This window comes from Equus przewalskii, chromosome 14 (genome assembly GCF_037783145.1).
Source record: "Equus przewalskii isolate Varuska chromosome 14, EquPr2, whole genome shotgun sequence".
NCBI classification, from domain to species: Eukaryota; Metazoa; Chordata; class Mammalia; order Perissodactyla; family Equidae; genus Equus; species Equus przewalskii.
Genome location: NC_091844.1, coordinates 75,900,860 through 75,926,825, shown reverse-complemented (window position 1 = coordinate 75,926,825; position 25,966 = coordinate 75,900,860). Strand labels below are relative to the sequence as shown.

At 38.2% G+C, this 25,966-nt stretch overlaps 1 protein-coding gene and 1 non-coding gene across 5 annotated transcripts; both read right to left on the bottom strand.

The window, feature by feature from the left end:
- Nucleotides 1-769: 769 nt before the first annotated feature.
- Nucleotides 770-22,578, bottom strand: NT5C1B (5'-nucleotidase, cytosolic IB). 4 transcript variants are annotated; one of them, XM_008520236.2, is made up of 10 exons: nt 22,434-22,570; nt 20,534-20,623; nt 20,013-20,195; nt 19,265-19,402; nt 17,516-17,959; nt 17,057-17,224; nt 15,463-15,592; nt 14,015-14,137; nt 13,443-13,627; nt 770-2,118 (listed from the first exon to the last, which is right to left on the bottom strand). In XM_008520236.2, the coding sequence occupies exons 1-10, from the start codon at nt 22,464-22,466 to the stop codon at nt 1,786-1,788; spliced, it is 1,827 nt and encodes a 608-aa protein (XP_008518458.2). In that variant the 5' UTR covers nt 22,467-22,570; the 3' UTR covers nt 770-1,785. The 4 variants fall into 4 exon arrangements, with proteins under 4 accessions (XP_008518458.2, XP_008518459.2, XP_008518460.2 ...); XM_008520237.2 differs by lacking the exon at nt 19,265-19,402; XM_008520238.2 differs by lacking the exon at nt 20,013-20,195.
- On the bottom strand, nt 15,985-16,091 carry LOC139075870 (U6 spliceosomal RNA). The gene has a single exon (XR_011526782.1). It is a non-coding gene; the product is annotated as a U6 spliceosomal RNA (small nuclear RNA).
- Nucleotides 22,579-25,966: the final 3,388 nt, after the last annotated feature.

The window sequence follows — 25,966 nt, the reverse complement described above, 5'->3', positions numbered from 1 at the left end:
CACTGAGGATTAGTGGCGCCAGGAACAGAAATCATGAAGGATGGGCCTGTATTCCACCCTGTCTGTAGTTTGAAGCTGCTTCTCAAACTCACAGAGCCCAGAGCACATCTGTTTCCTCTCTCTCTTCCTTTCTGTCCATCCACATCTTTCCTGTCCTTCAAAGTCCTGCTCAGTTCTCTCCATTTCCAGACCACTTCCACCCCACACAGATCTGTGCTTCAACCTCATGTGTGACCCTCACTTGGCACTGAGGACAAACAGCCCCCTAGTGTTGGCTATTTGAGTTTGCACATTTGACTTCCTCTACAGGATTGTTAAGGTTTTAAATTTCCTAAAGGATGGCGTTATGTCTGAGTCTCCTTTGTGGTCTTCACATTGGGAAATGCGGAGAAAATGGTAGGTATTCAATAAGTGTTATAACTGATATATTTTGGACTGGCTTACATCAAATTAGGAAGCAGATCAAAAGATGTATGTCAGCAGTGGTGTTTAACTAGAGCCAGGGGTGGAATATGTATGTCTGGATGGGGGAGAGATGGAGATGGGGAGGGAGAAAGAGCAAGAGAGGGAGTGAAGCAGAGAGAGGAGGAGAGGAATCCCCAGACGTGCAGTATAACTGCTGTGTAGCTTAAGCACAGAACATAATGGAATGACAAATCTGTTCATGATGGGTCCTTGGGCCATGGAATTAAGAACAACTCAATTTGGAAGGCTATATAACACAGAGAAAATAGACAGCATATAACTTTTGAAGTAAGTAAGACTTGAATTTGAATCTTAGTCATACCATTTATTAGCTGCACATCCTTGGATAAGTTACTTAATCTTTTTGAATCTTAGGTTCTTCATTGATAAAAAGGAAGGTAATAATAATATGATGTCACAAATGTTTGGTTGAAGAGAAAATGAGGTAACGTGAAAATAACCAGCTCACTGCCGAATGTCTGGTAGATTATGGTTAATAATCAATTAATGTTTTTTGAACACAAAACAAAAATCACAACAGAATGACAACAATGAAAGGCTAGGATACTGTACTTCATGTCACATTTTGAAGTGGAGGCCAAGGGTTTTTTTCTCTCATACAAACATTGGGCCTACCCTCCAGGCCCAAAGCCAGAGACTTCAAATATGAAGCCCTGTGGTCCACAGACAATGAACCCACCTAACAAGATTCAAAGACTCCTTCCCAGGAGGTTCTCTCTGAGCTCATCTTAGATGGAAAGGGCCCTGTATGAATAACCAGCTGATTTATTCCTGAATGAGCACTGTCAAATTGGTATACTCATGCAGGTGGAGTGACATTTTCATTTTGCTCTGATTAAAAGTCTGGTAATAGAGGCAACAGGCTAAAAAGCCCTAATTTTCAAGAGTGTACTTTACTCTTTCCATCTTTGAAGACCACTGTTCTATAATGATGATGGATAACAATTCATTCTATCTACTGACATCCAAAAATGAGCAATGCTTTGTAAAACTAAGTAGGCTTCTGACAGAGCCCTTTAAGCATTCGAGCATTCAAGTTCTAAACTTGTAAAGAGTCGTCCTTATGACTTACACACAAAAGTAGGTGCAATGGTATACAACAGCACTGACAGCTCGAAGAGAAGTAGCTTGAAGGTAACTTGAGGGTTCAAAATGTTTAACAAAACTCAAGGGAAAACCTTTCCAAATGGGCTGAGTTCTGAGGTCCAATATTCTAAAATGCCTATATAATTACCCTAGAGATCCACAAGAAGTGGCTTCTGAATACCACACTCACTACTTTATTTCTCCTCCCCAACCCTAAGTGTTCATTTTTTGACTAATGCCATAAGGTACATGAGCTGTGACGGTGCCGAATTTCTGTGCCCCTTGAATGTGGAACATTTGGTCATCAAAGAAGATGTGAGGCCTTATCTTCACCAAGATGGGACCTTTAGGAGCTCCAGCAAGGAAAAGAGCTTCATCTATTTCTAGACCCCATCGGCGAAGGGTTTTCAGCACGCGGGCTCCTGAACTGGCTGCACTCCTGGCTGTAACCAGGTAGGTCCTGATAGGGCAAAGTAACCGTTCGTCTTTGGCATAAAACTTCTTTTGCAGTCTGCCTAAATCTTCCAGAAAGCCTTTCAAGGGACCCTGTAAAAGGAACATATGTCACAGCTGTGATCCAGTGAGCCAAAGGAAGTGAATGCTGAAAAAGCAGAGGCTTACAAGAGCTTATAAAAGAATATAATACTGCATGTCTCAAGGCTGATGGCACAATGCTGAGACTCCTTGGATTTATGTGAATACAGTTCCTTATATGGAACCATCCTTGCATTCCTGGATTAAACATAGGATGATTATATAATTCACTATGGAAGCACAGATATTTTAAGAATAAAGAAGGTTCTATAAAAAGTTAAACCAGGGCAACAGACATAAACTGTCCATGGCAAAATGGGATACTCTATATAAAGTTCATATAATCACCAAAAGCACAACTCTTTCAATTTGCTTTTTGTGAATTGTACATTTTAATGTTATAAAGTATACTCCCTTATGTCATTCAATGCCTTCTTGGCTTGAATCAAACCTTGTCTTGTATTATAATTACTTTGTATCGCTTCATACTTTTATCTTCAACTTTTCCGAACACTTAGTTTTAGCTGTATCTCTGGTATGGAGCATAGAATTGGACTTTGCTATGTAACAAAATTGGAAAGACTTAATTTTTAAAATAAAAGTTGAATTTTAGGCCATTTATTTTTATTGGTATTACAAATATATGTGATAATGCTTTTGTCTTATGATTTTTATTGCATTTTTCATGTTTAAAGATTTTTAAAGGATTGTCCACTAACAAGTGTCTTTTTTCTTTGTGCATGTGTGTATGTGTGTTTCTTTTAACATTTAGGAAGGTTTGTATTATTTCCTTCTATTGGTTACCTTTATAACTAATTTTTTATAGTATCCTCAGTCCTTTGTTTTTTTTAATCCAGAGTCTTATTTTTTTTCACTGAGAAATAATGAAATTAGGGTACTTCTTCACTCTTCTCTTATCCTCTATTTCTTCTTCAACTATCTAATTTTACTTATTTCGTCTTTCTTGGTGTTTACATTCGCATTGCTAAATATTCTTATATTTCTATTTATCATGTTAACATATTATCCTTTGATCAGCTATTATAACTGAAGATATCAGCATACTTAATCTTCTTTAGACCTTTTCCTCCACATTGTTCCAGTTTTCATTAGTTATATAATTTCTACATTGTTAGGGCTCATAATATGTGCTTTCTTGTCTGTCACCCTAATCTCTACAATTGTTTTAGTTTTAGTTCTATGGTTAAATATATTTTATGCCCATTTATGCCTTTGTGTTTCTAGTCATATACATCTTGGTCAAAATGTGTTCTTTAGTACTAGTTTTCTCAAGAATATCTTATGGAAATAAAAATCCCTGAGAATACAGTATGTTTTCAACTGTTGATTTCTTTCCTGTTTACTTGAATGAACTTTTGGCTGTGTAGAGAATCTCTGATTTGTATTTTTCTCTCCATTTAATCTTATTTTAAGTTTTTTTTTAAAAAATTGGAACCTGAGCTAACATCTGTTGCCAATCTTCTTCTTCATTATTTTTTCCTTCTTCTTCTAATCCCCAAAGCCCCCAGTACATAGTTGTATATTCTAGTTGTAGGTCCTTCTGGTTGTGCTATGTGAGATGTCACCGCACCATGGCTTGATAAACAGTGCCATGTCCATGCCCAGGATCCCAACTGGCGAAACCCTGGGCCACCAAAGTGGAGTGCACAAACTAAACCACTTGGCCATGGGGCAGGCCCTTCCATTTGATTTTATAAGGAGTGCCCCACTGTGTTTTGCTATAGAGTGCTGCTACAGACAATATGGAGGACAGCTTGATTTTTTTGCCTCACTTGTGTGTGCAGTCTTCCCAAAGAATAACTTTTTCATCTTTGAATCAAATCATTTTACTGGGACATTCCTTAGTGATGATCATTCTGTTCAATTTCCCTATTACATAATGTGGCCTTTAATCATTTAATAGTTTAATGTATGCATTAAAATCTTCTGATAATTCAGCATGTTTTCTTGATTTATATTTTCATATAAATTTTCATCTTTACCACACACAGACCTTTCCTGCTTCCCACAGAACATAATTTCAGTGTTTTTCTTTAGGGATTCCAATTATGCATATGTTGGATTTTCTTTACTCATGATCTTTATCTGTCACTTTTCTCTCTAAAATCTTTTTTTTCAATTCTACTCATTTCCAGAGTTCTATCATTTAACGTTTTATCATCTCTTTCCTGATTCTTGGATTTCTACATTAAGACCCTGCTTTATTAAGTTTTTAAAAGCCATGGCAAATGTTTAGTCAAAAATTTCACCCATACTTTGGCAACTATTCTAGTGAGAGTTCTTCTGTTATTGGAGTTTGCTCTTCTTTGTCTGCCTTTTTCTCATAGTATCTTTACAGATGTTCTATGCTCATTCTCTTTTTATTACTCATCACTGAAGTAGATTGGTTTTCCATGTAATAATTAGAAAGTTTCTGGGGGAAGGTCAAGGATAGTATTTTAAGACTGACTTGTTTTCACAATTCAAAAGCTCCCTTCTTCTTTGCTGTCACTGAAAAAAACTGTTTTCTACAAACATGGCTTATCTATGTGATCATTTCTTTAGATTTTCTCTCAGGCTCCATAAATCAGAAAGAAACTAGTAAAAACTCACTTCTTAAAGGTGAGAGGCATATATATATGTAAAAAAAAAGAAAAAAAACTAAAACTTGTTTTTTTTTGGCAACATCAGCAAAGGAGGTGTAGTGACTATTGGCAGGAGCCACTCTGCTCACAGTTTGTCTCTGAAACACAGAGGAACACTGTTCTCCTTGTGATTTTGAGTGATTTCCAAAGGGAGTAAATAGGGACTGGTCAGTTTATGTCACCATATTCATCCAAGTATGCATAGCATGTTTTCTTACTTCTATTTTTGAGTATGTTTTTGATTTATATATTTGTGCAGTAGTACAAGTATATAATGTATCAAAAAATATAGAAATATGAGGGAAAGTTACTCAAAAATACCGTTTTGAGGAGCTATATGATTTAAAACATTTGAAATCTGCCTAGGATGTAGAAAGATGGAAAGACTGTTACTCCTATCCTAACAGCAAGAAAAAGCCAGATAATGTAAAATATCAAGTTTTCTTGAACCCATTAGAGAGTAGGGGTAACAGGGCAACCAAATAACATGAAATCTAAGGGAAAAAAAACTAAGGAAAAACTCTACGGTATCTTCAAAGACAGATGGAATTCAAGCACTGGCAGATCTTTGGCAGAGCACTGAAGGAAGACATACCAGACACCATACAAGTAGGTATGAAAAGTTCAGTAATTTTTTAAAGCAAGTTGATAAAGGACAAACGTGGGCTAATGGGAGAGCATAGAAGCCCTGGAAGCCATGGACACAAGAAATACACACTCCCTTACAGGATTTTTTTCCATGGACATCACTAGTTGCTTATGAGAAAGACTGCAGGCAGGGTGAGAGAGGAAAGAATGCAATCCTTGGTGGTGCAGGCTTAGAGGAGAGGAGCAGCTGCCACTGTGAGAAAAGACTAAAACTCCACCTTGTCTTGTATCTCCTAGGGAGCAAAAGTCTTAAGCTGCTAAAAGAAAGGCTTCAAACACTGTTACCCCCATAGCACAGGTAAAGATCTGCTATGGGGGAAGGGGAAAGGAAAAACCTTCCACTCCTGGGAAAGGGACAAGAGACTGTTATGGACCAACACTATTAGATATCTCCTATCACTGCGGGAATGGCAGGATCAATGATAAAACTTCATCCCTAAAACCTAGGGAGATACAAGCACTGTCTTAGATTTAGGCTTTACTAGTACAACAGAGAATTCCATGCCCCACATCACCAACCTGGCTGGCAGAAACAAACAAGTAACAGTTGGGAGAGGGTGAACAATGAGGAGACCATCTCTGAGGCAGGGACACAAAAGGAAGTGCTAAAGCTGAAAATGGAAAAGGAATATTGTGAAAAACCCTCCAGTACCCTATTAGAGGAATCTGATGCCTGTGGTGAAATGAAAGTAACAGTAGCAACAACAAAATGTGTACCTAGTCAAACTTCTGATTTGATTGACTTAATTCATCACCCTAATTGCTAGCAGAAAAGAAGGCATGCCTATTACCAGGCAAAAATACTATTTACCAAAACCTCAACTGTTTTCACACTTATTGGAATTTAATCAAAGATTTATGAGGCTGCAATAAAACCAAACCAAAGAAAACAAAATGAGCAATCAACTTTCAAGAGAAAGTAAGTAACAGAAGAAGAGTCAGTGATGACCTGGATATCAAAAATATAGCAAAGGGAATTGAAAATAACTATGATTAACATCTTAACAACTGTATTAAAAGGTGGATGACATATATTAGTAGACTAGTAATTTCAGCAAAGTGATAGAAAAGATAAGAGTTGAATGGAAATGCTAGAAGTAGAATTATAGTATAGAAATGATGATGCTTTTGATAGGTTCATCAATAGAATTAACATAGCTGAGGAAAGAATCAGTGAACTTGAAGACTGTTCAGTGGAAATGACCCGAACTGAAAATAAAGAGAAAAAAGAGTGGGGGAAAAAAGGAGAAGTCATTGAAATGCTATGGAACATAGACACACACACACACACACACACCCCATATTCAAACTATTGAAACACAAACTATTGAAACACAAAGAAATATAGAAAATCTTCAAGGCAGCAGGAGAAAAGTAGAGACATTACATACAGATGACCAAAAATAAGAATCTTAAACAATTTGTTGTCAGAATCTATGCAAATGAGAAGAGAATGGATGAGGATCTTTAAAGTGCTGAAAGAAAAATACAGTAAATGCAGAAAGCTATATCCAGTCAAAATATTTTTCTTAAATGAAGGACAATAAAGACATTTTCAGGCAAAAAAAAAAAACAAAAAAAAACAGAGAGCTTTCCTTAACTACATATTAGTTCTATGTGAAATGTTAAAAGGTGGTCTTCTGGCAAAGGGAATATGATACCACAGAAAAACCTGGATCTTTACAAAGAAATGAAGATCCCTGGACATGAAATGATTAGAATGAAGATGCATACAAAAAAAGATATATTTTTTGTCTTATCCTTATTCTAAAGGTGCTTGATTACCCAAATAAAAAATAGCAGTAAGATATTGTGAGTTTATAGTATATGTGAAAGTCAAATGTATGACAATAACACAAAACATGGAAGGGAGAGATTTTGAATATACTATTGTAAGGTTCTTACAGTATAAACAATGTTGTATAATATTATTTGAAAGTAGACTGTGATTGCTTAAAGTTTTATATTGTAAGTCCTAGGGTAACCACTAAAAAATTTAAAATAAGTAATAAGTCACTAGTGTAGATAAAACAGAATCCTAAAAACATACAACGCACACAATAAATTCAAAAGCAAAAAGAAAAGGCAAAGGAAACAACAGAACATACTAGAAGAAACTAGGAAGATGGCAGATTTTAATCCAACCAAAGTAATGATCACATTAAATGTATATGGTCTAAAAACAGCAATTAAAACACAGAGATCGTCAGATCTCTCTTTGTGTTGTACAAAAAAAGCAACATGAACTATATAATATCTGCAAGAACAAATTTAAACATAGAATTTAAATGAAAAAACATAGGTTAAAAGTAAAAACATAGAAAGGATATGCCATGCAAATATCAGTCCAAAAAAACCACAAAAACAAAGACTAGAGTGGTTGTATGAATATCAGACAGAGGGGCATTGCATAATGAAAAGGGATTACTTTACCAAGAAGATATAGTAATCCTAAATATTTGGGCACTGAACAATGGAGATTAAAAATACATGAAGCAAAACTGATATAATTGAAAGGAGAAATAGACTAATCCTCAATTAATCCTTAAATGCTGCCTCCTCAATAGTGGATAGAAGTACGCAGAAAATCATGGACAATATTAAAAACCTATGCAATATGGCCTGAATAGTACACTATCAATTTACTTAATCTGAGGGACATTTATTAAATACTCAACCCAACAACAGCCAAATAAATATTCTTTTCAAGTACACATGAAACATTCACCAAGATAGACCATATTCTGGGCATAAAACACTCCTCAACAAATTTAAATAATTAAAATCACACAAAATATATTCTCTTACCACAAGATAATTCTACTTGGAATCAAGAACAGAAAGGTATCTTGGAAAATTCCAAATATTTGACAATTAAACAACCCACATCTAAATAACCCATAAGTAAAAGAGGAAGTCACAGGGAAATTAAAAAATACTTTGGATTGGATGAAAATTTCAAACCACCTATCAAAATATGTGGGATGTAACTACAGCAGCATTTAGAGGAAACTTTATAGTATTAAATTATTATTTTAAAAAAAGAGAAGTCTCAAATCAGTGGCCCCAACTTCCACCTTTAAAAACTTAGGGAGAGCTGGTTATTGAAAAGATGAATAAAATTGTTAAAGTCTAGCTGGATTGACCAAAGAGGAGGGGCAGGAGGAAGAGAAGACAAATATTACTAACACCAGGAATGGAAAAGGGATACCTCATTAAATATAGCAAAAGCATAATAAGAAAATAGGAAAAACTTTATTCCCAGGAATTCAATGACTTAAATGAAATAGACAAATTCCTTGGAAGACACAAACTAATAAACTTCCGGAAAAGGAAGGAGAAGAAAGAAAATCTGAATAGTCATTCTATATCTATTAAAAATAATTGAATTGTTAGTTAAAAACCTTCCTACAAAGAAAAGTCCAAGCCCAGAAGCCTTCTCTGGAGAATTCTACCACACATTTAAAGAAGAAATAATACCAACTCTACACAAAGTCTTCCAAAAAACAGACAGGGAGAAAATACTTCCCCTTCATTTTATGAGGTCAGCATTACTCTGTAAGATATATCCCTCAGGAGCATAAAGGCAAAAAGATTTCTAAACTAAATTTTAACAAATTGGATCCAGTGATATAAAAAAGGATAATACAACGTGGCCAAGATGATTTTATACTAGCAAAGTAAAGATGCTTCAACATTTTTAAATCCTTTAAAATAATTTACATATCAACAGACCAGAGAAGCTACATGATTTTCTCAATAGATGTAGAAAAGACATTTGACAAAATTCAGCATGCATTTATTATAAAAGCTCTCAAAAAAATAGGAATAGAAGGCAACTCCCTTAACCTAACAAAAGACATCTTGAAAAAATCCTATAGATAATATACTTAAGAGCCAAAGACTGAGGGCCAGCCCCGTTGTCCTAGGGGTTAAGTTTGCTGTGCTCCACTTTGGCAGCCCAGGTTTGGTTCCCGGGTGCAGACCTTCACCATTTGTCTATCAGTGGCCATGCTGTGGTGGTGGCTCACATATAAAATAGAAGACTGGCAACAGATGTTAGCTCAGGGAGAATCTTCTTCATCAAAAACAAAGAGGAAGATTGGCAACAGCTGTTGGCTCAGCAAAAAAAAAAAAAAAAAAAGAGTTAAAGGCGGACTGATGTCCCCCTACGATCAAGGAACAAGGCAAGAATGTCCACTCTCATCACTCTTATTGAGCATTGTACTAAATGTACCACCAAGGGTTGTAGGCAAGAAAGATGAAAAGATATACAGAATTGAAACATAGAAATAAAAGCGTTGAACATTATCTACATAGAAAATCTCAAATAATCTACAGAAATTGTACTATGAGTAACAAGTGACTTTAACAAAGTTTCAGGATACATGGTAAATATACAAAAACCAGTTGTGTTTTTGCATATTTGCAGTAAACAATTTGGAAATTAAAATTCTTAAAGTACCATTTACAATAGCACCAAAAAGTATGAAATACTTAGGTATAAATCTAACAAAATATGTATGATATTTGTATGTTGAAAAACAAAACTTTGATGAAAAAAATCAAAGATGACCTAAATACATGGAGAGATATACCATGTCCATGGACTAAGAGATGTGACATTGTTAAGATATTTATTCTCCCAAGATTTAGCTATAAATTCAACATAATCACAATAAAAATTCCAGCAGGATTTTTTTTCCCATAAATGGACAAGCTAATTCTTAAATGTATATGAAAATGAAAAGGAATCAGAATATCCAAGAAAAATTCTGAAAAATAACAAATTCAGATATCTTGCATCATGTGATCCCAAGACTTACTATAAAACTATGATAATCAAGACAGTGTGGGGCTGGCCAGGTGGCCTAGTGGTTAAGTTCAGTACACTCCACTTTGGCCACCTGGGTATGGCTCCTGGGGCGCAGACCTACACCACTCATCAGTGGCCATCTGTTGTGGCCACCCACATACAAAATAGAGGAAGACTGGCAACAGATGATAGCTCAGGGCAAATCTTCCTCAGCAGAAAAAAGACAATGTGATGGTAAAAGGATAGATACCTATATTAAAGGAGCAGAAAGCCAGTCTTTTCCACAGATAGTGCTGGAACAATTAGGTTATACATAAACAGCAAAAATGAACCTTAACCAATACTTTGCACGAATCACAAATAAACTCAAAATAATTCCTAATCCTAAGAAAAATAAAGCCTAAAATTATAAAACCTCTGTACAAAAACATAGGAGAAAACTTTTGTGACTTTGGATTAGGCAAAGATTTCTTAGATATGATATTAAAAGCACAATTCATAAAGGAACAAATTGATAAATTAAACTTCATCAAAATTATGTTTCTGCTCATTGAAAGATGCTGAAAGATGTTAAGAGACTGAAAAGACAAGCACAGACTGAGAGAAAATATTTGCGAAACACATGTTTGATAAAGGACTTGTATCCAGAATATATAAAGAATTCTCAAACTTCAGTAATAACAAACCAAACAACCAAGTACAAATGAGCAAGCAATTTGAACCGATATGTTTGCCAAAGAATCCATATGATGGCAAATAAGCACCTGATAAGATATTTGATATCATTTGTGATTAAGGAAATGCAGATTAAAACCACAATGAGATACCATAATATAATCACTAGAATAGCTTAAAACAAACAAACAGCTGACACTATCAATTACTGGCAAGGATGCAGAGCAACAAAATCTCACATAGTGGTGTTGGGGATGCAAAGTGGTAAGCTCACTTTGGAAAATTGTTTTGCAGTATCTTATAAAGTTAAACATATACTTGACATGTCATCTAGTAATCCCACTCCTAAGTATCTACCCAAGAGAAATGAGACCTTGTTTACACCAAACCCTGTGCATTTAAAGCAAATATTTTAAAGTGCTTTATTTATAAATGCCCCAAACTGGAAATGACCTAAATATTTTCTAACATGTAAATGGATAAAGAAAATGTGGTACATTCACAGAACAGACTACTACTCAGCAATAAAAAGGAACAAAGTACTGACACATGGAATGACATGGATGAATCTCAGATGTATTATGCTAAATAAAAGAAGTCAGATTCAAATGATTGTATCCTGTGTGGCTCCATTTATATGATGTCTGGAAAAGGCAAAGTTATAGGGGCAGAATCAGATTAGTGGTTGACAGATCTGGAGATAGGGGGCTAGGATGACTACAAAGAGGCAGGAAGGAATTTTTTGAATATGTTGAGTATTTTGAGTTTGGTTGTGGTTTCACAACTGTATGTGTTTGTCAAATTTCTTAGAACCATTCACTAAAAATGAATTTTAATGTATGTAAGTTACACATCAACAATTCTGATTAAAACACATACATGCATGCACATATACACAAATACTTGGAGACCACTATTCCACAATGGCAAGATGAGGTAGAGATCAAATCAGGGGACATCCATTACTAGTCATGGTACTACACTGGAGACTACATTGAGAGTGGTCAAATTAATCCTCTCCATCTGTTCCATTTAAGGGTGACTCTCACATCTCCTCTATCTGAGACAATTAGGACATTGTCACGACCAAATCAAGGCCCCAGGACCAACTTACTTGAAAGCCTTGGGTATGAATTGTACCTTATGACTTCTTTCTCATCAGTGGAACACGTGGCGAAGCCTGGTCTTTATAGAAAAGCTATCCTCTCTATGTAAAAAAAACCAGCATTTTTATCCACTTCCAGAAGGACTGCATAACGAAAACAAGTATGCTTAGCAGAAAATTGTGGGGTATTCGTGCAATGACTAGTGTTGGATTTCACAATTTCAGTTGTCTAATGGAAAAATAAAATGACTTAAAACACAGAAAAAAGAACTGATAAATGCCAAATCTAAAAGAAATTTGGATTATTTAGGTGATGAGAAGAGAAAATGGTATTTTAAGATTATCTTGAAGTAATTCTTCTTTTGAACTTTTGAAGTGTTCTTTTTTTAGAGATCTTCCACATTTCAGTAATAGTTAAAGGCTCATAATATACGACAGGCTCTGAATTTGAGCAAAGCAGACTTATGTAAAAGATAACAAAGGACCTTCCTCTCACTAGTAAGCTTTGTTAACACTGAACAACTTCATAACATGAGATCAAGGCTTCCAAGGAAGCTATTTAGGAAGGGGCTATAAAGTTAAAGACACACGCACACATGCAAATACAGTTTAAATATTATTTGCTGTACCATGAGGTGAGTTAGTTAAACTTTTCAGCCTTCAACTAGCCTATTCATACTTTTGTAAATGTAATAAAAAATAACAATACGTATTTAAGTTTATCTTAAGTTCAAGAAGAGCTGAGAAATAAAAAGGCCAATTAAATTCATTGGTAAGGTTCATAGATTAAAACTGAATGATCCATCAGTTCAGATTCAGTTTGGAGAATGTTTTGATGTTTCATATTCCCTTTGGTTCAGAAGTTACAGGTTTTGTTCATTCTCGACCGTGACTTTAACATATCAGTTCATGGATTGACTCCAAAAACCTAAATATTCCGTTTCAGTTTGAATAGATGCTCATAGTTTGCACTTGTTGGAAGCCCCTTATTTGATTCAATTTAAGCTCTCAGTTTTACAGATTTTTTCAATTAAGTGATTCTTTTATGGAGTCTGAGGTTATGGACGGAGACGTTCAACAAATGTTTATGGCCCTACTAGAAATGACTTTACTATTTTGAGAACCTATTGTTTAGACGTGGCTTCTTGGTAAGTTGTATTACCTCTGTTACTAATAATTTGGAGGAGGTGAACTCATTATCATAAGATCATAGGAACATTTCCAAAAGGATAGATAAAAGAATGCTAAAATTACAAAAAAAAAAAAAAGTCAGCAGCAGATGCTTCAAAATGAGGAGTTCACAAAAGAAAGGAAGAAAACAGCAAAGGATAAGAACTGAGGAGTGGCCTGCCTAAAATAATTTAAAAGCCATCACAATGAGCAAATATTTTTCTCTATATGTTGGAAAATAGGCAGATCAAAATTAATTAGAGCCTATTGAACCTACCTGAGCAAGAGGCTTATTCTCAAACAGTGCTTCATGTTGAAAGAATTTGTCCAGCCCGTGCTCCTTGGCAATATGATCAGACTCATCAGAGAAGAGGACAGCGTCCCCATCAAAGGCCACGCGGAGCTGTGTGTCACAGTAAGCTATGTCTTTGGCTCCATCAAACATTGTTGCAGAGGCGATTCCTGGCAGATCCAGGGGGATTGATTAATACACTTCTCAGGGCCATGAATTTTAGTTTCTACCATGAAAAAAAAAGTCCTCCGAGACCTCACATTTCCTCTCTAGCTATTACTCCTCTTCACAGCCACACGACTCGGAAGAGTGGTCTACGCCCTACATTGGTTTCTGTAAGGGATGGGAAAGTATAAAATGGGTTGTAGGACAATCACTGAGGATGTCCACCTTCAGGAAGGTCAAAGCTTTAAAAGACAAGCTTAAGGGCTGGCAGTGTGGAAGCACCTCGGCTGCAAATCCAAGGACATAAACCACAATCATAAGTGAAGCCCAAATGGAAGGAATCACTAGCACAAACCTCTTTATTAACCAGAGGGATAAAACCAAACCAATACCTTCTTGTATTGCTTCTTGTACTTTTTCAGAATCCGCAGAAAGATACAGGTTGGTAAGATATGCCTTCAAATAGCCAATGGGGCTTTTTCCACCAGTCAGACAGAAGCGGTCAATTAGTAATCCTATTATTGGGCAAGAAAGAATTTATTATGTCAGAGACTAAAGCCAATATACTTACTGTAAATGCAAATAAAAGTTACCTTAGGAGTAACTGAGTGCTTATTGAGGTTTCAGAATTGCCTTCATAGCACCAGTATTGCAAAGTGTCTCAGCTATTTGGTACCTGATAGTTTTTGAAGTATATCCACATAGACCATGACAGTTTACTTTCACAAAAACTCTAAGGCAAGCATTATTATCCTTGGTACAGAAAAATAAACTGAGATGTAAAGACTGGTCTAAGCCTGCGGGTTCACATTTTCTCTTGTCTAGACTAGAACAGTGCTCTTTTCCTTCAACTACAGCCTCTTGTTGAAAGGGCCAGTTAAGGTGTGTACCACTTTAAGTACCGTTTCTGTATTTCTTCGGTAACAATACAATAGTAATAACAGGTATACTAGGATTTAAACTATTTTCTAAAAACAACAACGAAAGGTCTAAAATTGTCTCTTTCCTGACTTGAAATTTTAAATACAATTATTAGCAGACTAAGCATTAATATACCATTGAATGCCTTTCAAATCAACAACAATTGTATAATTAGGATAATATAAAACTCACACCTTGTAATACATCTTGATTATTTATAAATATGCCCAATTTAAACCTAGAATTTAAATATGCAAAATTTAAACCTTATTTTGACTTGACATACCCATAAGACTAGATTTGTCTCTTAGAAAATAGGCTAACGGTCCCCAAATAAGAAGTCAGGTAATTCCATAACAGGAAAAATGACTTTCTCTTAAAGTCTCCAACATACTGATGGAAATGCTAGGAAGAGACTAGAGTCAATCAAATTTTCCATATAAAGGAACAAAGACAATTTGGGGGCATGAGTATAGATTTGATGTGTGGGGAGAACAGCCAGGAAGAATCAGATTTTAAGAGTGGAAAGAAAAGGTGAAAACCTTTCAACCTTTACCATGTATCTGTAGTGAGCAAGGAGTTTGATCACACAGAGAAAGCCTCTGGGTCGACGGCTCCTTGAAGTCAAGTTCAGAAGTGAGAAACATAAAACAGAGAAATATATTGCGGGACCTAGGATTAAGACTTTGAAATTCACACTTGACAAGTTAAGTCCAGAGCTTTGGGCCCAACTTTGTGCTGAAGTTAAAAATGAACGTGGCCTCTCTTGTTCTGACATAGGCAAATAAACATTCCTCACTCAGAAGAGGGTGTCAGTATCAAAGACACTGCATTAGTTAGGCCACAGTTAGCAAAATAACGTGGCTTCTCTCTTCCAGAGCAGCAAGCTGTTCTTCCACATGGTATTTATTTTACTTACCGTAGTGATTGACGCTGTTTATAAGCCGCACTCCCACTTGGGCATGGTTATTAGTCATCAGTACAATATCAAATAAGTCCTGTTCATCAGGATACAGCTCACGGAGTCTACAGTTGACATGCTGCAGTGCCTACAGGTTACAAACACGAATGCGTGTAAGGAGAGCCAGGCAAGGTGGGCACTGGGAGGCTGGAGGGAAAGGATCTCATAGATGTCAAATTCAAGCTCTGAGGACTCTTCACTGACAGATTATAGCTCCTTTAAGGCAGGGTTATGCCATTCATTTCTGTATTTTCTTCCTCTATACACAGGACCTCAGTTAATGTTTACCGAATAGATGGGTAATGTTTGTTGAAGACTGTACAACATTTGGTTTACTAGAATTATCTCTGTGGGGTAGGCAGAGAGAAGGCTCAGATTACCCTTTTGTGCTTTGTCTGTTTTGTGTGTGTGGTTTTATTTATTTTTTTTGATTCATAAAATCTGCCTTTCTTGATCATCTGACAATTATTTTTTATTGTAAAAAATATAGAATGCATCATGGATCTGCATTTTATCTTTGCACAGGAGCCATTCTAATGGTCTTTGTATTGTTCCAATTTTAGTAAACGTGCTGTCAAAGTGAGCTCTTTGTCTGCTTTTTAAACACGAGTCTTTAGAATAGGTTTGTGGTTTCCTCCCATACTTCTACCATGCCCCATAAGCGCTTTCTACTCACAACTTGTGGAGGTGTCATTTGTTTCTACCTGGTTATGATGTTAGTGTGTAATATTTGTATAAGTTATATAGAGGATCAGAGGGTGTTTTGCTTGTTTGTTTTTTTTTAAAGTGGAACTTCATCGAAGACTCAGGCCTCCAGAAGGAAGGGTGTCCCCCATGGAGGCTTCTCTCTCCTACCTGTTCTCTCTCTCTCTCTCTCTCTTTTTGGTGAGGAAGATTGGCCCTGAACTAACATCTGTTGCCAGTCTTCCTCTATTTTGTATGTGGGGTGCAGCCCAAGCACGGCTTGATGAGTGGTGTGTAAGTTGGCTCCTGGGATCCAGACCCAGGAGTCCTGGGCCACTGAAGTGGAGCACAGGAACTTAACCACTATGCCACCTGGCTGCCCAGAGGATCAGAGTTTTAAGTGCTATGCACTTCCATATAAGTTCAGAGAACATTACTTTCTCTGTTAAAATCATGCCCCTAAGTGCCAAGAGCATCTTGATTTTCTTAATATGCTATGTTTGGGGCAAGAGCAGCTAAAGTGAATTTCATCTAATTTTAATGAGGGGTTCTATTTTTACTACTTGGGATGGTAAACTCATTATTGCTTCTTACTGCTCCTTCTAGGGAGGGAACAAAGGTTTCTGTAACAGGTCTCATGATTAGGACTCCACTTAGGCAAGCTCAACATTCCAAATCTAGGGCTGTGGGCTGGGGTCCCTTCCTAACAGTCTGGAAGCCTCTGTGAAAGCATAAACTGACCTGGGATCAACTTGAAAAGAATGTCAAGGGTGGACTATGAATTAGAAGGGAACCTGGATGATATCCCAAGGGTTGGCTTGGGTCCTTCCCAGGGTCCTGGCAGGCCAAAGACATCTTTGCAGAGTACCTTGACGAAGCGGAACGCAGGCCCTGGGGTCAAGATGACGTTCTCATTGGTGAGTTGATACTCCATATACTTTTCCAGACCCTCTTCTTCGTAGATTTTCCTGCCATCCACCATGTTGAAGAGTGCCCTGGACGAGACAGCGATGGTGATGGCATGCTTCGGTTTGGGCTGCAGAGAGGGACACCAACGGGGGCACAGTCACACAGACCCGAAGGGATCAGGAATGGGGCTTGTCTCTGGGCAGAGTGGCAGGAAAACACCTGGGCCACTGCTTGGACCGCTGGGAGACAGCCAAGGGCTGGGACCTCCCGAGGCTGAAGGGGGCAGATTTGGGGAGGAGAAGCAGAGGACTGGAAGGGACTTCCCTACACCGAGGAGAGGAAGGAGGCTGGGAGAGGCTCGGGCTGCGGGGCTGCCAGGAGGGGCGCCCGAGGTACAATGGCCACGGGCCCTGCTCACCGGCCTGGGGCGCGAGCAGCTTGGGGTCTTCTCATACAGCATCTTCACGGATGACCAGTAGGCTTCGTCGTCGTCCTCCTCTTCTCGCTTCCGGAGCATGTCGGTCACACAGTCGCGGTCCTCCTGGGTTGGATAGAGTGCCCTACGCTGGGCATAGGACTTCCATTCGGTGGGGGGCGTGCGCTGATATTCCCGGGGCTGCTGCGTGTCCCAGGAGTCCCGGACGTCCCGTACGATGCCGTGAGCCCAGGCTTCGGGATTCTCATGCATCTTGGAGCTGCGCCGGGACCCATTCTTGGGCTGGGTCTCCGGGGGCGTGGGAGGACTCGGGTCGAGAGACATGGGAGGCGTGGGCGGTGAGGGCTGTGCCGACAGCTGCTGTGGCAACTCTTGCTGGCTAAGGGAGGTGGATGAAGTCCGGGAGGTCGTGGAGCTATTGGGGAGCTGGGGCAAGACAGTAGGGATCTGAGTTCAATGTTCGCCGAAGGTCCCTCTCCCCATCTCTGCCAAGCTGGAGTCAAGGAACTGTCCGCTTCCCTCTGTTCCATGCCTAGCCCTTAGATAGATTCTGGTTTATCTCGGCTCCTCTAAGCAGGGTTAAAGAGGCTCAGACATTTCAGGGCTCCAGATAGTAACTATGTCTGGTAAATGGACACAGAGAGAGTCTGTTCATTTTCCCCTAGCTCCCCCATCAGCACCTCACACTTTTTTTTCTTTTTCAGTAGGTAGGGCACAGGTCCCCTTCCCTGTCCTTAGACAGCTGGCACATGGTTTGCAAAGTTCTGTCACTTGCCTCCTGTATACCTGTTCAATCAGAGACCTCAAGCTAGGGCAGAGGGCTTGAGTAAGGGACCTTGCTTGCCACTGCCTGCATCTGTGACCTCCAGTTAACTAGACCAGATGTTCCCATCCGAAGACTCTACAAAAAACCTCAGGCGCATCTCTCTCCATGTTTTCCCTGTTCTTAATGCAGTGGTTGCTGGGAAGGTTGGTAGGCTGGAGAATCCAGTGTTTGCCTATTGCCTACAGAGCTTCCTGTCCCTGTGGGGCTCAGCTGGATAGAATCATCTTCCTAAATAGGAGGAAACCGTTCTAGAGAAAGGACTTCTTCCCTAAGGTGTGCAATAAGTTATGAAGCATCCATCTATTATTTCAGTTTTTCTGATTGTTTCATATGTTTTGAAAGGTATGTTCTGATTATATTATTGAGCCACTCTTCACAGAGACAGATGGATTGGTAGGAATACCTGTTCTCCCAGTGGTTGGATCTGTGTCACTCTCTCTGCATCCAAAAAAATCTCAAAACTAACTTTTTCTTCTTATGTGGCCAGGCCTAGTCAAGGGCCCAAAGTGCCACACAATCTAACACTCTTCAACAATTTATCTCCTTTGTTGACCTTTCCAACGCCTCTTATGAGTCTTGGGTACTCAGTAAATAGTTGTTGAATGAATGAAGGAAGGAGAAACCATAGAGTTTATTAAGTATGCAGCTTGTAGACCTAGAGATCCTAGATTTTGATCCAGCTCTATGAGCATTATTAGTGTGAAATCTTAAGCAAGTTGCTCTGTTTTAGTTTTCTCAACTATAAAATGGGGCTTACAGTGGGGTTTTTGTGAGGACTAAATTAGCAAAAACATGTAAAGACCAGGGCCTGGCATGTAGAAAACATCAATAAATGTAAGCCATTATTATTATTGTTATGGTTATTGTTCTCTCGTGTACTCCTTCCTTTCATCTCTATTCTCTACCTTAAGACTGGCTGTCTTGCTTCTGTTCTCATCTACTGATGGAGCTCTGATGGATGCGCTCCGTGAAGTTCGGGACCACTGATTTCGCACAAGGTACCCTCGAGAGTCTGTCTTCGGCACTGATATTTCTTGTGATCCCTTTCAAGGAGAGAAGAGACCCAGGGATGTAATACCCCACCACCCACTCCTTCCATGTGTGTGCCTACAGAATAGGCTTGTCTGGCTAAAAACATAGCAGCACCCAGTGAGAAGGTCCCTGGCCTCTATGACCCTTAATTCCACCTTGGCCCTTGCATACTATTTTAGCTCTGGTCCAATCCTAACTTCTGTGAGGAGCAGTGAAGTGGGGTTCCACTCAGAAGAGCATCTAAATCCAAGAAGCAAATCTGATGTCTCATAGTTTTTCACCTGTGACTCCTTTTGTATGGAACTTAGTAGAGCTGACCATTTTTTCTCCTTTTCCCCTTCCTCCCTTGAGGATAAGCCTGTTAGCAGATACTAAAAGACACAGCCATCATTTTTGACCAGACTACAAAGATGAAGGCAGCTGGTACCCAAACAAGGCTGCACCAGGGCTCCAAAGCAGCTACGTAAGAGGGACTAGAGCCCTCCAGCATGCCCCTCAGGAGGAACGAGAATGGAGAAGACCACAGAGAGGCACGTGGAAGAGTTTCTATTCCCCAGATCCTTCCCCTCACCCAGATTGCCTGTGGCGCCCCTCCAAATGGGTAGTTTGATCTCTGCTCACCCTTATCATGGTGATCTGCCGGCCCTGCTCCCACAACAGGCACATGTGAATATAAATACGTATTGTGCGGCAGGGGCCAAGAAGTACTGTTCCCTCAGCTGCACTAAGGCAGTGTCTACACGACAGGTGACCCCGCATGGCGCAACATCTCAGCGAGTGATTCGGTTTGTCTGCACGCCTCATCTGAAAGATTGTGCAGAAAATAGTCAATGCCATGGCCAGACTCCGCTTCCCTCCCTGATTTGAGCAAAGACTGATCTCCTCCCATAGGCTGAGCAGAGGAAACAGCTGTGGTGACTACACCATATATTCTACCTGAACGTGGGGATATGTGCTGGAGGGGAAGGCGGGGACCAGTTTCTCCTACTTTTTCCTTAACCTCTCCGTGAGGACATTGTTTATCTTTTCATACAAATCTTGACAGCTCAGTCTTCTCTCCTAGACCTCCCTTGCCCCCTAATATTTTCTGTTATACTTTCTGGTCTTTAATTCTGTCACCAACTCTCAAGAGGTCAGCTCACCTGTGTGCTCAGACGAGCTCCCGACTTCTCAGAATCCCTTCTTCTCTCTGTTTCTAGATTGTCTTTTGAGTACTTCGTTCCACTTTCATTCTTAATATGGAAACAAAGAATATTTATTAATTTTTAATTTCAAGAGCATTACAACCTTGGGTTTGGGAATAAAAGGATAAATAAAAATTAGACTTTATCTCTTTGCCAATATCAAAAATATATAAATTTTAGACATTATTTTTCCCCTGTTCTAACAAGCATGAACAAAACTAACACATATCAGGGAACTATATAGACAAATTTTTAATATAGAAATTTGTTGGCTTATAGATTCGAGGCAGGAGGCATTTATTATTTAAAAAATGATAGCATGGAAAAAAAAATGATAGCATGGGAAATGCTGTGGGAGAATTTTCCAGGGTTCAACAAAACTTGGAATTAAATGTGAAGTTGCTCACACAATATAACATTTTTTTCTCTCCATTACTCTGAAGATTGCTACTTATGGAACTTTTTCTTTTGCTATGTTGAATTGAAAGTTCTCTTGTTTGTTTTCTTAGTAAACCATAGCTCTAATTTTCTCTGGATCTAAGCCTCTACAATATTTGTCTGATTTTTAAAATCAAGGACTTTAATCCTGTATAGCTCTATTGACAGGCATGTTCTCTATTCATATTACCTAATTACTCATAGTGTCTAGAGTGAAAAGAGGTTTCTTATTAACAAACTAATAGGGAAGACCACACAGAGGGGCACAAGAAGATAACTTACTTCCTGGATGCCTATTCAAATATTTGTTTTCATTTTCAATTGCAGGAAATACTATTGTATTGGAATACTAATTGTATTGTTTCATGCTAATTCAGTAGCTGCAATGTGATCAAGATTAGTATTATTTGTTTAAGGAGCTCAACTTCTAGCTCAGACCATGGTGCTCAGGGCCAGTCTGTTCTGTCATTTTGTGCTCTGTAATTTGCACCCAGGAAAAATCTCATCAGTGTTAGTTGAATGATTGAATCTGTGACTGCAGAGAATGGCATAGCTGCCTGGTCCTAGAACTAACCCTAAAGTCCTTCCATCAACCCTCCACACCACTGCCATAAAATTTAACTCCAAAAGGTATTTTAAATTCAATCCCCCTTTTCCATCCCTATTATCATTGCCTTGTTCCTCAGATCATCATGGGCCTACATTCTTAGAATATAGCCTTTTGATCAGGTTTCATGGCCTCAAATCTTCCAGACTTCTAGATCCATCCACTCCATTTATTTAGAGTGATATTTATAAAAAGTAAATCAATTTATGCTTCATTTCTAGATAGATTCTTCATTCACTTGGTTAGAGAGATCAGGAGCCTCATGATATATCCTGTCTACCTCCAGCGTGCACAGCCTTCACTCTACGTTTGATCTCTATGTTCTGCTGATGGTGAATGACTTGTATTTGCCTACAGGTCACCCTTATTTCCTTGTAACTCCTCTTCACTGTAATGTTCTTCAAAATCCCACCCAGCGTGACCTGGGAGAAGTTCCCAGAGTGACACATTCCTCTGTGTTGCCTGTGTCTTTTGTATATCATTTTACTGAGCACTGAATTGTACTTCGTTTATGGATTCTGTTTCCTACTAGGCTGGGATTCCTCAAAGATAGCAACTGTGTTTTCACCTCTTACCAATAACATATGAGCCTATGTCAATCAATGCTGACTTATTGGAATGACATACTATATGCTTTAATTCCCTTTTTCTCTACATTCTTCATTCTTTTTACTCTGCCTTCCTTTGTCTCTACATGTAGTCATCATCTGAAATTATTTGATTGTTGCAGAGCATTCCCAGAGATAAACGATGGACTGATATCTACATTTACTCGCCTCTTTGGCAAGATTCTAAGATGTTCAATTCACTCACTTTCTTTTTCTGTTTCAGAGATGTTTGACTCATTTCTTTAACTCTTGAAATTCTTTTGTTGTTATGCAGGTTTTTCTCTCCCCAGCTCCATTTCCTGTTGCTCCTGTTGCTCAGTCTAGGTTTTCATTTAGAATGTCAAATTTATGACATCGTATGTGATTCCATAGTAACAAACTGACTCTGTGAATATGTGACTATAAGAAAAAGCAATATTATTTCTTCATATTTGAGTACACCAACTCATAATCATTTTTTGGGTTTTTAGGAATGATATCTAAACAATGTTCAAATATTTAATGTGTGGCAATATCAATATTACTGCTTCCTTCCTTATAAATCTCATGAGGCATTACTATGCCACTCATCATATCAATTCCATTTGCGGCTATACATTTTCTGGTACTGCCAAAATGAGTGGCAAACTCAGTGTGGACCCAATTGTTTGTTACGTTTCATCCTGACAGATTTTGGAGAACTTTCTGAAAATCTGGACAGTATTTTTGACAGCTGCGATTTTGTTCTAGACATGGAGTTTAGACTTGAATTTGGCTTTAGTGTTTGGTGTTTCTTTCACAATAGCAAGGCCATTTCCATATCACAAAGTCAAAGCATGTTCCCTAGGCTAGACACAGTGGCAGAATAATACTTGCACTCTTTCCTGCTGTTTGGCCCATCCTTAAACATTTAAACACACATCTGTCCCTCTTGTGTATACACAGAGAGGAATACGTAAAATCTAGCCCCCGACTCTGGTTCACAGGGTTCGACAATGTTCATTTTGTGGTTCTGATTTTATCTTCACCCAAGTTTTAGGTAAGAGAGAAGTGCCATGACAGCCTGAGTTGGTCAAACCATCATGAACTATGACAGATTTCTGGTCTCTCTTCGTGGGAATCTATAAACTTAGTTTGGATGTTAGGAGAAGGTTTTGATAGTGTCAATCAAAGTTTTCCAAGGCCTCTTCTAGGTAGTAAAACACGCAGGCTTTAGGTTAGAGTGCCTGGGTTTGAATCCTTTCACCTCCCATATCTCCTGTGATCATGGGCAAGGTGATTAATTTTCCCAAATCTCAGTTTCCTCATTTATAAAATGGAGATAATAATGGTATCAACACCAAATGATAGTTGTGATCTTTGAAATATTATGAAGTACTTAAGACAGTGAATGGCATTCATAAGCATTAATAAATGTTAGCTTTTACTTTTATTCATAATTTTGCTACAGCTTATGCTATGGAGATCAAATATAAAATCTCTAACAATCTGCACTGCAATCTAGTTGTAGGAAAAGAAGTTTAAAATACCTATTGTTCATATACATCTATAGCCAATCAAACGTCACTTTGGTGTTTCTTTCTACATCCTGACTCTGAGTCTTAGTGGTACAGACAGAGCAAGGAGGACAGGCTGAGGAGGGGCAGGCATTAGAGTAGTGGTTAGGAACAGAAGCTGGAGAGCTCTGAGACTTGTGTTCTCCAAAACACAGGAGGAAGATTTTTCAGAGATAAGGGCTTGAAAGAGTCTGTAGTTTCTGACTGGTCCTTCTAGCCAACACCAAAGATCAGCCTTTGCTTTGGAAGGGACCAAAGGATAGAATATGAGTCTAATGTGTGTTTTGAATTATTTTATATATTAAGATATAAACGTATAATTTTATTGTTTTGTTCTGAGTACTGAGGGTGAAATTAAAGAATTATTTTTATGGGTTTTTTTTTTTTTCAGATTTCCTAATCTGTTTCCCTTTACTATCTTCTGATTCTTAACTTTTTTATTGAGCATGGAAAATTACACATATATGTAGGCAGCTGTGTTAGTCAGGGTTCTCCAGAGGAACAGAACCAATAGGATATATATAGATACGTAAAAGGAGATTTATTATGGGAATTGGCTCGTGGGATTATGGAGGCTGAGAAGTCCAACAATATTCCATCTGCAAGCGGGAGAACCAGGAAAGCCAGTGGTGTAATTCAGTCTGAGTCCAAAGGCCTGAGAACCAGGGGAGCCCATGATTTAAGCCCTACTCTGAGGTCAAAGGCCTGAGGACCTCAGGGGCCACTGGCTTAAGTCTTGGAGCCTGAAAACCCAAGTTCCAGGATCTCTGATGTCTGCGGGCAGGAGGTGAAGACAGATGTTCCAGTTGAAGAAGAGAGAGAATTTTCCCTCCCTCCACCTTTTTCTTTCTATTTGGACTCTCAACAGACTGGGTGATGCCTGCCCACATCGGTGAGGGCCATTTTCTTTACTCAGTCTACTGATTCAAATGCTAATTTCTTCCAGAAACACCCTCACAGACACACCCATAAATAACATTTTACCAGCTATCTTGGCATTCCTTAGCCCAGTCCAGTTGATGTATAAAATTAACCATCCCAACAGCATATCTTTTGTTAGGCTTGGGCTCCTCTCTCCATGAGGTCAACTTTGGTAATAAAGCTAAGATGCTACGATGTTATCACATTGTCATGCAATCTTCCCAGATCACCCAAAACTGATTTTGGTAATGAAATTATCATTGTCAGTTCTAGCGTGGATAAAATTTTAAAAAAAGAGCTGCATAAAAGGGCTTAAAGGAATTTTGAACACCACAATCATGAACAAGTCTAAGCAGGCATTCTCCATCCGTTTTTGGAAAATCTTTCTTGTTTCTTACTATGGTACTCAGAGGAATATATCTCTTTCTGTGGCAGTGCTAAGAGGACATTACAGAGGGATTTGTGGGACATGGTCCCCACTTGGCCATCCTTCTGCTATTTTTTATTTTGGGGAGGAGTCTTGTTATTATTCAAAATTTCTGGAGACACTAGTAGGCTCCGCTGTGGTTTACTAGTAAACCATACATTTTATAATGTATGTTGCAAATTAAGTAATACGACTAGGTGCTAGTGCCCTGGGAAGTCTCCAAAGAATCTTTTTCTTCACTGTGGTCACCCTGCTCCACGCTGATCTGTAGAAATAAATATTGTGGAAAGTGGCTCTATCAGTTTCATAGCTTCTCTTACCTGAGTCTAAAGATACAAAAGTCACTAACATGTCAGAATGTGAACATTTATTAATATTTTTAAGTGTTTATATATATGTACACAGATAGGTTGAAAGATAATGAAATTTAGTAAAAATTAGAGTTAGAAAAAAAGGCATCTGTGAACTCACTATCCTAAGATAGTCAAGAATTATAATTATATTCTTCCAAAACATTTTCATCCATTTGTGTAAAGTTTAACCTTCCCTCTCTTGCAAAAATTTTTAGAATTGTATAGTATACATCATTCAGTATCCTGACTTTTCCTATATAATATTAAGCACAAGTATTTTACATGCTGTTACTTGGTTTGAGTAATCATAAATTTAATGACTCCATAATGTTCTAAAGTGGGTACACTACAATTTGCATAAGTATTTCCCTACTATTGAATATTTGGGGTGTCTATGAGTTTTTGCTATGAAATATTTTCCAGAGTATCTCCTTTCTTTATCTAAAATTTAAGTTCCCTAGTACAAAATCTTTCTTTTCACAATGACTAGTACATTCAAACC

What these genes read in the sequence shown, in the direction of transcription:
- NT5C1B (XM_008520236.2), bottom strand. Translation starts at nt 22,466, where the DNA reads ATGAGTCAAACATCTCTGAAACAGAAAAAGAAA. An exon ending in GCTGCTCGCGCCCCAGGCCG is followed by an intron (nt 17,225 to 17,515) that starts GTGAGCAGGGCC and finishes CCCTCTCTGCAG; the next exon opens with CCCAAACCGAAGCATGCCAT. An exon ending in ACAAGAAGCAATACAAGAAG is followed by an intron (nt 13,628 to 14,014) that starts GTATTGGTTTGG and finishes TGGATCTGCCAG; the next exon opens with GAATCGCCTCTGCAACAATG.